The sequence below is a fragment of the Salmo salar genome, chromosome ssa27 (genome assembly GCF_905237065.1).
Source record: "Salmo salar chromosome ssa27, Ssal_v3.1, whole genome shotgun sequence".
NCBI lineage: Eukaryota > Metazoa > Chordata > Actinopteri > Salmoniformes > Salmonidae > Salmo > Salmo salar.
The window spans coordinates 43865256-43878639 of NC_059468.1; the positions used below are offsets into that span (position 1 = coordinate 43865256).

General features: G+C 47.6%; 1 protein-coding gene across 1 annotated transcript in view; it reads left to right on the top strand.

Moving 5' to 3' along the window:
* LOC106590891 (angiopoietin-2) overlaps window positions 1–13384 on the top strand; it is a 114532-nt gene that overhangs the window by 18410 nt on the left and 82738 nt on the right. The window contains exons 2-3 of the mRNA XM_045709756.1: window positions 2898–3053; window positions 8045–8166. Of these exons, the coding sequence (XP_045565712.1) occupies window positions 2898–3053; window positions 8045–8166 (278 nt within the window). The remainder of the gene's footprint in view (window positions 1–2897; window positions 3054–8044; window positions 8167–13384) is intronic.

Sequence of the window (13384 nt, forward strand, 5' to 3'; positions counted from 1 at the left end):
ATCTGGACAGAAGTTGCCCTTAGGCACAGATCAGGGATCAGTTTACCTTTACCCCAGCCCCCCCCCAACACCCCCTCCCTTGGGTGGCCATTTTGGTTTTTTGCCTCAGCACTATACAGCTGATTCAAATAATCAACTAATCGTCAAGCCTTGATAACTTGTTTCAGCAGTATACTGTTACAGCAAAAACCAAAACGTGCACCCCTTGGGGTCCAGTGGACCAAGTTTGGGAAATACTGCCTTATATCCTCTGCTGGGAAGCCCTCTGAATACCTCCCTGTCTGGTCTGTATAGAGCCTCTGAATACCTCCCTGTCTGGTCTGTATATAGACTCTGAATACCTCCCTGTCTGGTCTGTATAGAGACTCTGAATACCTCCCTGTCTGGTCTGTATAGAGCCTCTGAATACCTCCCTGTCCGGTCTGTATAGAGTATCTGAATACCTCCCTGTCTGGTCTGTATATAGACTCTGAATACCTCCCTGTCTGGTCTGTATAGAGCCTCTGAATACCTCCCTGTCTGGTCTGTATATAGGCTCTGAATACCTCCCTGTCTGGTCTGTATAGAGACTCTGAATACCTCCCTGTCTGGTCTGTTTTGAGACTCTGAATACCTCTCTGTCTGGTCTGTATAGAGCCTCTGAATACCTCCCTGTCTGGTCTGTATATAGACTCTAAATACCTCCCTGTCTGGTCTGTATAGAGTCTCTAAATACCTCCCTGTCTGGTCTGTATAGAGACTTTGAATACCTCCCTGTCTGGTCTGTATAGAGACTCTGAATACCTCCCTGTCTGGTCTGTATATAGACTCTGAATACCTCCCTGTCTGATCTGTATATAGACTCTGAATACCTCCCTGTCTGGTCTGTATAGAGACTCTGAATACCTCCCTGTCTGGTCTGTATAGAGACTCTGAATACCTCCCTGTCTGGTCTGTATAGAGCCTCTGAATACCTCCCTGTCTGGTCTGTATAGAGCCTCTGAATACCTCCCTGTCTGGTCTGTATAGAGACTCTGAATACCTCCCTGTCTGGTCTGTATAGAGTCTCTGAATACCTACCTGTCTGGTCTGTATAGAGACTCTGAATACCTCCCTGTCTGGTCTGTATAGAGCCTCTGAATACCTCCCTGTCTGGTCTGTATAGAGCCTCTGAATACCTCCCTGTCTGGTCTGTATAGAGACTCTGAATACCTCCCTGTCTGGTCTGTATAGAGCCTCTGAATACCTCCCTGTCTGGTCTTAATAGAGCCTCTGAATACCTCCCTGTCTGGTCTGTATAGAGCCTCTGAATACCTCCCTGTCTGGTCTGTATAGAGCCTCTGAATACCTCCCTGTCTGGTCTTTATAGAGCCTCTGAATACCTCCCTGTCTGGTCTGTATAGAGCCTCTGAATACCTCCCTGTCTGGTCTGTATAGAGCCTCTGAATACCTCCCTGTCTGGTCTGTATAGAGACTCTGAATACCTCCCTGTCTGGTCTGTATAGAGCTTCTGAATACCTCCCTGTCTGGTCTTAATAAAGCCTCTGAATACCTCCCTGTCTGGTCTGTATAGAGCCTCTGAATACCTCCCTGTCTGGTCTGTATAGAGCTTCTGAATACCTCCCTGTCTGGTCTTAATAAAGCCTCTGAATACCTCCCTGTCTGGTCTGTATAGAGCCTCTGAATACCTCCCTGTCTGGTCTGTATAGAAACTCTGAATACCTCCCTGTCTGGTCTGTATAGAGCCTCTGAATACCTCCCTGTCTGGTCTGTATAGAGCCTCTGAATACCTCCCTGTCTGGTCTGTATAGAGCTTCTGAATACCTCCCTGTCTGGTCTGTATAGAGCCTCTGAATACCTCCCTGTCTGGTCTGTATAGAGCCTCTGAATACCTCCCTGTCTGGTCTGTATAGTCTGAATACCTCCCTGTCTGGTCTGTATATAAGCTCTGAATACCTCCCTGTCTGGTCTGTATAGAGCCTCTGAATACCTCCCTGTCTGGTCTGTATAGAGCCTCTGAATACCTCCCTGTCTGGTCTGTATAGAGCCTCTGAATACCTCCCTGTCTGGTCTGTATAGAGCCTCTGAATACCTCCCTGTCTGGTCTGTATAGAGATTCCCATGTCCATCAAAACAGCAGTAGTTAAAGCTGAGCTGAGTTACTTCTCCACTGACATATAAAGTAGTACGAAAAGATCCGTCTCTTTTATGTACAGCAGTGCTGCGTTTGTAATACAACTATCCCTGTGGACATTAAAGTCCATCCTATCCTAAACACTTGTGTAAGTGCACACCTTGAATACCAGTGCAGCAACGTGAATGCTCTATGATGGAGAGTGCACGCATTTCGATGCCCAATCTAATTCATAACCCATTCCAGATATTTAGTTATAAGGCACTGTGACAACCAACCTGTCTCCTATCAGGCTTCTGTCTTCCCTGTATATCTCTCTCTCTCCTGTCCATATTCCCTGTATATCTCTCTCTCTCCTGTCCATATTCCCTGTATATCTCCCTCTCCTGTCCATATTCCCTGTATATCTCTCCCTCTCCTGTCCATATTCCTTGTATTCCCTGTATATCTCTCTCCTGTCCATATTCCTGGTATTCCCTGTATATCTCTCTCTCTCCTGTCCATATTCCCTGTATATCTCTCTCTCTCCTGTCCATATTCGTGGTATTCCCTGTATATCTCCTCTCCTGTCCATATTCCGGTATTCCCTGTATATCTCTCTCCTGTCCATATTCCTGGTATTCCCTGTATATCTCTCTCCTGTCCATATTCCTGGTATTCCCTGTATATCTCTCTCTCCTGTCCATATTCCCTGTATATCTCTCTCTCTCCTGTCCATATTCCTGGTATTCCCTGTATATCTCCCTCTCTCCTGTCCATATTCCTTGTTTTCCCTGTATTCCAGCTGGAGAGGTCCATCCAGGAGAACCTGCGTTCTGGGATGGAGGAGATGAAGAGGAACGCTGTTCACACCCAGACGGCGGCCATGTTGGAGATCGGGACCAACCTTCTCAGCCAATCAGCTGAGCAGACCCGCAAACTGACAGATGTGGAGACCAAGGTAAGCCAATCAGGTGGACCAGATCTGAACACTACCTCTAACCTCTTCCATATGTAGATCAGCATTAACCTAGTGGTTAGAGTGATGGACTAGTAACCGAAAGGTTGCAAGATCGAACCCCCGAGCTCACAAGGTACAAATCTGTTGTACTGCCCCTGAACAAGGCAGTTAACCCACTGTTCCTAGGCTGTCATTGAAAATAAGAATTTGTTCTTAACTGACTTGCCTAGTTACATAAAGGTAAGATAAAAATATGATGGGAACTGATTATTCAGAGGTCTACGGTTGGAAATAATTACAGGTATTGGCAGGGTTTCGGTTCAGCCCTGCAACAAATCACATGATTCAACTTTCAATGTTTTGATTACCGTAATTTCCGGACTAGTAAGCGCACCTGAATATAAGCCGCACCCACTGATTTAAAGAAAATACATTATTTTGAACATAAATAAGCCGCACATGTCTATAAGCCGCAGGTGCCTACCGGTACATTGAAACAAATGAACTTTACACAGGCTTTAACGAAACACGGCTTGTAACAAAAATAAATAGGCTTTAACGAAACACGGCTTGGAACAAAAATAAATAGGCTTTAACGAAACACGGCTTGTAACAAAAAATAAAAAATTAGCAGTAAGCTTTAGTTGTCTTTTTGCACTGAGTCAATTCCTCACGCTGCTGTTTCCAACGTCTTATCATCGACTCATTAAGACCAAGCTCCCGTGCAGCAGCTCTATTTCCTTTTCCAACAGCCAGATCAATCGCCTTCAACTTGAAAGCTGCATCATATGCATTTCTCCGTGTCTTTGCCATGATGAGGGTGACAAATGACTACCGTAATCAGAATGATGGGAAGTTTGAGAGCGCTCGATTTAAACAAAAAAGTTGTTTGACCTTAACCCGTTCGGCAATTTCACTGGTCTAATGAAACCTTCATGCCGCCAAAAAACTGAGCACGTCACAGAATGTGTTTTTTTGGAAAAAAAATTGAAAGCGGGAAAAATCCATATATTAGCCGCGTCATTGTTTAAGCCGCGATGTTCAAAGCCTGGGAAAAAGTTGCGGCTTATAGTCCGGAATTTACGGTAGTTAATAAGTTGTCCCATGTGTTTTAGAGAAGACCAAGGTCTCCCAGGTGTTCTAGAACAGACCAAGGTGTCTCAGGTGTTCTAGAACAGACTAAGGTGTCTCAGGTGTCTTAGAGCAGACCAAGGTGTCTCAGGTGTTCTAGAACAGACCAAGGTCTCCCAGGTGTTCTAGAACAGACCAAGGTGTCCCAGGTGTTCTAGAACAGACTAAGGTGTCCCAGGTGTTCTAGAACAGACTAAGGTGTCTCAGGTGTCTTAGAGCAGACCAAGGTGTCTCAGGTGTTCTAGAACAGACCAAGGTGTCCAAGGTGTCTCAGAGCAGACCAAGGTGTCTCAGAACAGACCAAGGTGTCCCAGGTGTCTCAAAGCAGACCAAGGTGTCCCAGGTGTTTCAGAGCAGACCAAGGTGTCCCAGGTGTCTCAGAGCAGACCAAGGTGTCCCAGGTGTCTCAAAGCAGACCAAGGTGTCCCAGGTGTTTCAGAGCAGACCAAGGTGTCCCAGGTGTTTCAGAGCAGACCAAGGTGTCCCAGGTGTTTCAGAGCAGACCAAGGTGTCTCAGGTGTGTCGTGTGTTTGGCTATGCCGGATTAAGTGATATGACATGCTAACCTATAAAATCCTTTCTCTGTAATTAATATTACCTGATTAAGCTAATCATGTAACTGTAATTAACTAGAAAGTCGGGGCACCACGGAAGAACGTTTATAGAGCCGTTATCTTCCGAATAAACTCTTAAAATACTTGGTAATACTTTACATCGATAGCAGTCAATATTAACCCTTATCTTATTTTCAGTCTCATAATGAAAGTTGTAAGTTCTTGGCTATCTTCACGAACCCTGGCTAACAAGTTGAATCAGCAATACCAAATTGGGTTTAATTATTTATTTACTAAATACCTAAACTAATCACACAGAATTACATATACACAGAATAAAATGATGTCATACAGAAAACGTCCTGGTGGACGGAACCTGTATGATGGCTGGTTACACAAAGGAAAGGGGGTTGGGCTTGAATGAAAGAGCGGGAAGACTTAGGAACATAGAAACAGCAGCTATGCTATCGTAAATACATTATCTTATGCATTACTAAATTACCGCCCATTTGGAAAAGGAAAATGCAATAAATATTTACTCTGAGCTGCGCTTCCGTATATTAGTCGTAGATCCTGGCCGTGTTGGCCAACAGATCTTCCTGTCCTCGGAAGAATGTCAATGGTGGTAAAGTGGATACGTGGTGGTATCTTCGTCTGGTTGCTAGACTGCATCCGTCGTCCGTCCTTACCTAGCCCACGTCTACAGCGGCCGCTGCTAACTCAACGGCTAGGAAGTATCACTTCTGTAGTGAATAAGCTCAAAGTTCATACCATTCGCCACCAAAGCTCACGCTGAGGTTGGCTTAGTTCTGTACTTGACGTGTGTCCTTCTAACGTAGAGGCTGCAGACCTCCCGTACTGGAACATTGGTTATCTTTTCGTCAAAGGCTTATATAGTGGAGAGGGGGAAGGATGTGTTTCATCGTTTATAACCCCTGTCTCTTCACAGGGGTGGGCCACTGATCAAGCAGGGCACTTTCCTTATGAAAACCCAATTCTCTCATTTGGAAGCTAAAATTACATTTAATCTCCTAACAAACAATTTCAATATCAAACATTTCAATTGCATAACAATTCCATGTGACTCTGATAACTAGAGGGTGTATACTTTCCCAGGTACAGTTTATGTCGTCCTGTCATCAGTCATAATGTCTCAGATGACAACCGAACTGACATCCATACTCATTACGTTCCCAAGCATATTTCCAACTGGTTTTATTACCAAAATATGGTTCCTTTTCCCCATTTGTTTGATGTTCCCAGACTCTCTATATTTAACACAGGCTATTCAAGTCCTTCAGTAGGGTCAGAAAGAGAGGGGAAGGGAGAAAGGTATTTATGGGGGGGGTCATAAACCTTACCCACAGGCCAATGTCATGACAGGTGTCTTAGAGCAGATCAAGGTGTCTCAGGTGTCTTAGAGCAGACCAAGGTGTGATTTATTGATTAGGCTAGCTGTCCATTGTATGATTAATTGATTAGGCTAGTAGTCCCTGGTGTGATTCATTGATTAGGTGAGTTGTCCCTGGTGTGATTAATTGATTAGGCTAGTAGTCCTAGTAGTCCCTGTTGTGATTTATTGATTAGGCTAGTTGTCCATGGAGTGATTTATTGATTAGGCTAGTAGTCCATGGTGTGATTAATTGATTAGGCTAGTTGTCCATGGTGTGATTTATTGATTAGGAAAGTTGTCCCTGGTGTGATTCATTGATTAGGCTAGTAGTCCTAGTAGTCCCTGTTGTGATTTATTGATTAGGCTAGTTGTCCCTGGTGTGATTTATTGATTAGGCTAGTTGTCCCTGTTGTGATTTATTGATTAGGCTAGTTGTCCATGGAGTGATTTATTGATTAGGCTAGTAGTCCATGGTGTGATTAATTGATTAGGCTAGTTGTCCATGGTGTGATTTATTGATTAGGCAAGTTGTCCCTGGTGTGATTCATTGATTAGGCTAGTAGTCCTAGTAGTCCCTGTTGTGATTTATTGATTAGGCTAGTTGTCCCTGGTGTGATTTATTGATTAGGATAGTTGTCCCTGGTGTGATTTATTGATTAGGCTAGTTGTCCATGGTGTGATTTATTGATTAGGCTAGTTGTCCATGGTGTGATTTATTGATTAGGCTAGTTGTCCCTGGTGTGATTTATTGATTAGGCTAGTTGTCCATGGTGTGATTAATTGATTAGGCTAGTTGTCCATGGTGTGATTTATTGATTAGGTGAGTTGTCCCTGGTGTGATTCATTGATTAGGCTAGTAGTCCTAGTAGTCCCTGTTGTGATTAATTGATTAGGCTAGTTGTCCCAGGTGTGACTTATTGATCATGCTAGTTGTCCATGGTGTGATTTATGGATTAGGCTAGTTGTCCCTGGTGTGATTTATGGATTAGGCTAGTTGTCCCTGGTGTGATTTTATTGATTAGGCTAGTTGTCCCTGGTGTGATTTTATTGATTAGGCTAGTTGTCCCTGGTGTGATTTATTGGTTAGGCTAGTTGTCCCTGGTGTGATTTATTGATTAGGCTAGTAGTCCCTGGTGTGATTTTATTGATTAGGCTAGTTGTCCCTGGTGTGATTTATTGATTAGGCTAGTTGTCCCTGGTGTGATTTTATTGATTAGGCTACTTGTCCCTGGTTTCTTTTTAATAGAAGGATATCCTGTGCCACTCCAAGACAAGGGCTGGTGACCAAGGGTTGACCACCGCTCTGAGATCTGTTGTCTTTCAGCGTAAACACTTTGATTGACATGCTGAGTTGAATTAGGTGACTGACCATCAGCCAGTTAAAACATCCCAACGCGGAGCCATAACACAGATGGTCCTTAGTTGTGCCGTAGTGCTGTTATTACAGGATGATTTGTTATGGTATTATCACAGTTCTTCTATCAGGCTCTCTCTCTCTCTCTCTCTCTCTCTCTCTCTCTCTGGATCTGTGATGTCCAAATATTTTAACTGGTTGGTTATCAGTCTAGCTGCTAAAATATGATAAGATTGTAGGCCAGATTGCAATTGTCAAACTTTGATAACTCATATTTGACGTTGTATAACAGGGGCCCTTCCCTGTTTATCTAGCTGTTTCTGATGTGTGGAGCCTTAGGAAAGAAAATGCCCTTTTACTCAATAATCTCTAAGGAAGTCATTTAATCAAGGTGTCTTGGTGATCAGAATGAGATCCTTAACAGCATCTTGATTTTAACTGTCTTTGTCAGTTAAATAAATAACTCTTATTTTTTAACTGTTACCTAACTTTGTGTCCCTCCCTCCCTCCCCTCCCTCCCTCCCTCCCTCCCTCCCTCCCTCCCTCCCTCCCTCCGTAGGTGCTGAACCAGACCAGTAGAATGGAGATTCAGCTGTTAGAGTATTCTCTGTTCACTGACCGTCTAGAGAAACACATCCTCCAGCAGAATCAGGAGATCTCAAGACTCAACGATAAAAGCAGGTACAGCAGCCCTATCCACCACGCCCTCAGAGGGCCCTATCCACTACACCCTCAGAGGGCCCTATCCACCACTCCCTCAGAGGGCCCTATCCACTACACCCTCAGAGGGCCCTATCCACCACTCCCTCAGAGGGCCCTATCCACCACTCCCTCAGAGGGCCCTATCCACCACTCCCTCAGAGGGCCCTATCCACCACTCCCTCAGAGGGCCCTATCCACCACTCCCTCAGAGGGCCCTATCCACCACTCCCTCAGAGGGCCCTATCCACCACTCCCTCAGAGGGCCCTATCCACCAGTCCCTCAGAGGGCCCTATCCACCACTCCCTCAGAGGGTCCTATCCACCACTCCCTCAGAGGGTCCTATCCACCACTCCCTCAGAGGGCCCTATCCACCAGTCCCTCAGAGGGCCCTATCCACCACTCCCTCAGAGGGCCCTATCCACCACTCCCTCAGAGGGCCCTATCCACCACTCCCTCAGAGGGCCCTATCCACCAATCCCTCAGAGGGCCCTATCCACCAGTCCCTCAGAGGGCCCTATCCACCAGTCCCTCAGAGGGCCCTATCCACCAGTCCCTCAGAGGGCCCTATCCACCACTCCCTCAGAGGGCCCTATCCACCACTCCCTCAGAGGGCCCTATCCACCACTCCCTCAGAGGGCCCTATCCACCAGTCCCTCAGAGGGCCCTATCCACCACTCCCTCAGGGGACCCTATCCACCAGTCCCTCAGAGGGCCCTATCCACCACTCCCTCAGAGGGCCCTATCCACCAGTCCCTCAGAGGGCCCTATCCACCACTCCCTCAGAGGGCCCTATCCACCACTCCCTCAGAGGGCCCCTATCCACCACTCCCTCAGAGGGCCCTATCCACCACTCCCTCAGTGGGCCCTAACCACCACACCCTCAGAGGGCCCTATCCACCACTCCCTCAGAGGGCCCTATCCACCACTCCCTCAGAGGGCCCTATCCACCACTCCCTCAGAGGGCCCTATCCACCAGTCCCTCAGAGGGCCCTATCCACCACTCCCTCAGAGGGCCCTATCCACCACTCCCTCAGAGGGCCCTATCCACCACTCCCTCAGAGGGCCCTATCCACCACTCCCTCAGAGGGCCCTATCTACCAGTCCCTCAGAGGGCCCTATCCACCAGTCCCTCAGAGGGCCCTATCCACCACTCCCTCAGAGGGCCCTATCCACCACTCCCTCAGAGGGCCCTATCCACCACTCCCTCAGAGGGCCCTATCCACTACACCCTCAGAGGGCCCTATCCACCACTCCCTCAGAGGGCCCTATCCACTACACCCTCAGAGGGCCCTATCCACCACTCCCTCAGAGGGCCCTATCCACCACTCCCTCAGAGGGCCCTATCCACCACTCCCTCAGAGGGCCCTATCCACCACTCCCTCAGAGGGCCCTATCCACCACTCCCTCAGAGGGCCCTATCCACCACTCCCTCAGAGGGCCCTATCCACCACTCCCTCAGAGGGCCCTATCCACCACTCCCTCAGAGGGCCCTATCCACCAGTCCCTCAGAGGGTCCTATCCACCACTCCCTCAGAGGGTCCTATCCACCACTCCCTCAGAGGGCCCTATCCACCACTCCCTCAGAGGGCCCTATCCACCACTCCCTCAGAGGGCCCTATCCACCACTCCCTCAGAGGGCCCTATCCACCACTCCCTCAGAGGGCCCTATCCACCAATCCCTCAGAGGGCCCTATCCACCAGTCCCTCAGAGGGCCCTATCCACCAGTCCCTCAGAGGGCCCTATCCACCAGTCCCTCAGAGGGCCCTATCCACCACTCCCTCAGAGGGCCCTATCCACCAATCCCTCAGAGGGCCCTATCCACCAGTCCCTCAGAGGGCCCTATCCACCACTCCCTCAGAGGGCCCTATCCACCAGTCCCTCAGAGGGCCCTATCCACCACTCCCTCAGAGGGCCCTATCCACCACTCCCTCAGAGGGCCCTATCCACCACTCCCTCAGAGGGCCCTATCCACCAGTCCCTCAGAGGGCCCTATCCACCACTCCCTCAGGGGACCCTATCCACCAGTCCCTCAGAGGGCCCTATCCACCACTCCCTCAGAGGGCCCCTATCCACCAGTCCCTCAGAGGGCCCTATCCACCACTCCCTCAGAGGGCCCTATCCACCACTCCCTCAGAGGGCCCTATCCACCACTCCCTCAGAGGGCCCTATCCACCACTCCCTCAGTGGGCCCTAACCACCACACCCTCAGAGGGCCCTATCCACCACTCCCTCAGAGGGCCCTATCCACCACTCCCTCAGAGGGCCCTATCCACCACTCCCTCAGAGGGCCCTATTTTATTTTTTTATTTATTTCACCTTTATTTAACCAGGTAGGCAAGTTGAGAACAAGTTCTCATTTACAATTGCGACCTGGCCAAGATAAAGCAAAGCAGTTCGACAACATACAAAAACACAGAGTTACACATGGAGTAAAACAACATACAATCAATGATGCAGTAGAATAAAAAAAATTAAAAAAAATAAAAAAAATAAGACTATATACAATGTGAGCAAATGATGTGAGATAAGGGAGGTAAAGGCAAAAAAATGCCATGGTGGCAAAGTAAATAAAGTATAGCAAGAAAAACACTGGAATGGTAGATTTGTAGTTTGAAGAAAGTTCAAAGATAAAATATAAATAATATGGTGCAAAGGAGCAAAATAAATAAAATAAATAAATACAGTAGGGGAAGAGGTAGTAGTTTGGGCTAAATTATAGATGGGCTATGTACAGGTGCAGTGATCTGTGAGCTGCTCTGACAGCTGGTGCTTAAAGCTAGTGAGGGAGATAAGTGTTTCCAGTTTCAGAGATTTTTGTAGTTCGTTCCAGTCATTGGCAGCAGAGAACTGGAAGGAGAGACGACCAAAGGAGGAGTTGGCTTTAGGGGTGACCAGAGAGTATACCTGCTGGAGCGCGTGCTACAGGTAGGTGCTGCTATGGTGACCAGTGAGCGGAGATAAGGGGGACTTTACCTAGCAGAGTCTTGTAGATGACCTGGAGCCAATGTGTTTGGCGACGATTATGAAGCGAAGGCCAGCCAACGAGAGCGTACAGGTCGCAGTGGTGGGTAGTATATGGGGCTTTGGTGACAAAACGGATGGCACTGTGATAGACTGCATCCAGCTTGTTGAGTAGGGTATTGGAAGCTATTTTGTAAATGACATCGCCGAAGTCGAGGATTGGTAGGATGGTCAGTTTTACGAGGGTATGTTTGGCAGCATGAGTGAAGGATGCTTTGTTGCGAAATAGGAAGCCAATTCGAGATTTCACTTTGGATTGGAGATGATTGATGTGAGTCTGGAAGGAGAGTTTACAGTCTAACCAGACACCTAGGTATTTGTAGTTGTCCACAAATTCTAAGTTAGAACCGTCCAGAGAAGTGATGCTGGACAGGCGGGCAGGTGCAGGCAGCGATCGGTTGAAGAGCATGCATTTAGTTTTATTTGTGTTTAGGAGCAGTTGGAGACCACGGAAGGAGAGTTGAATGGCATTGAAGCTCGTCTGGAGGGTTGTTAACACAGTGTCCAAAGAAGGGCCAGAAGTGTACAGAATGGTGTCGTCTGCGTAGAGGTGGATCAGAGATTCACCAGCAGCAAGAGCGACATCATTTATGTATACAGAGAAAAGAGTTGGCCCAAGAATTGAACCCTGTGGTACCCCCATAGAGACTGCCAGAGGTCCAGACAGTAGGCCCTCCGATTTGACACACTGAACTCTGTCAGAGAAGTAGTTGGTGAACCAGGCGACGCAATCGTTTGAGAAACCAAGGCTACTGAGTCTGCCGATGAGGATGTGGTGATTAACAGAGTCAAAAGCTTTGGCCAGGTCAATGAATACGGCAGCACAGTAATGTTTCTTATCGATGGCGGTTACGATGTCGTTTAGGACCTTGAGCGTGGCTGAGGTGCACCCATGACCAGCTCTGAAACCAGATTGCATAGCGGAGAGGGTGCTGTGGGATTCGAAATGGTCGGTAATCTGTTTGTTGACTTGGCTTTCGAAGACCTTAGAAAGGCAGGGTAGGATGGATATAGGTCTGTAGCAATTTGGGTCAAGAGTGTCACCTCCTTTGAAGAGGGGGATGACAGCAGCTGCTTTCCAATCTATGGGAATCTCAGACGACACGAAAGAGAGGTTGAACAGGCTAGTAATAGGGGTTGCAATAATTTCGGCAGATAATTTTAGAAAGAAAGGGACCAGATTGTCAAGCCCAGCTGATTTGTAGGGGTCCAGATTTTGCAGCTCTTTCAGAACATCAGCTGAATGGATTTGGGAGAAGGAGAAATGGGGGAGGCTTGGGCGAGTTGCTGTGGGGGGTGCAGTGCTGTTGAATGCAGTAGGGGTAGTTAGGTGGAAAGCATGGCCAGCCGTAGAAAAATGCTTATTGAAATTCTCAATTATAGTGGGCTTATCGGTGGTGACAGAGTTTCCTATCCTCAGTGCAGTGGGCAGTTGGGAGGAGGTGTTCTTATTCTCCATGGACTTTACAATGTCCCAGAACTTTTTAGAGTTGGAGTTGAACGAAGCGAATATCTGTTTGAAAAAGCTAGCCTTGGCGTTTCTAACTGCCTGTGTGTATTGGTTTCTAACTTCCCTAAAAAGTTGCATATCGCGGGGGCAGTTCGATGCTAATGCAGAACGCCACAGGATATTTTTGTGTTGGTTAAGGGCAGTCAGGTCTGGGGAGAACCAAGGGCTATATCTGTTCCTGGTTCTAAATTTCTTGAAAGGGGCATGCTTATTTAAGATGGTGAGGAAGGCATTTTTAAAAATAACCAGGCATCCTCTACTGACGGGATGAGGTCAATATCCTTCCAGGATACCAGGGCCAGGTCGATTAGAAAGGCTTGCTCGTTGAAATGTTTCAGGGAGCGTTTGACAGTGATGAGTGGAGGTCGTTTGACCGCTGACCCATTACGGGTGCAGGCAATGAGGCAGTGATCGCTGAGATCTTGGTTGAAAACAGCAGAGGTGTATTTAGAGGGCACGTTGGTTAGGATGATATCTATGAGGGTGCCAGTGTTTGCGGCTTTGGGGTTGTACCTGGTGGGTTCATTAATAATTTGTGTGAGGTTGAGGGCATCAAGCTTGGATTGTAGGATGGCTGGGGTGTTAAGCATGTCCCAGTTTAGGTCACCTAGTAGCACGAGCTCTGAGGATAGATGGGGGGCAATCAGTTCACATATGGTGTCCA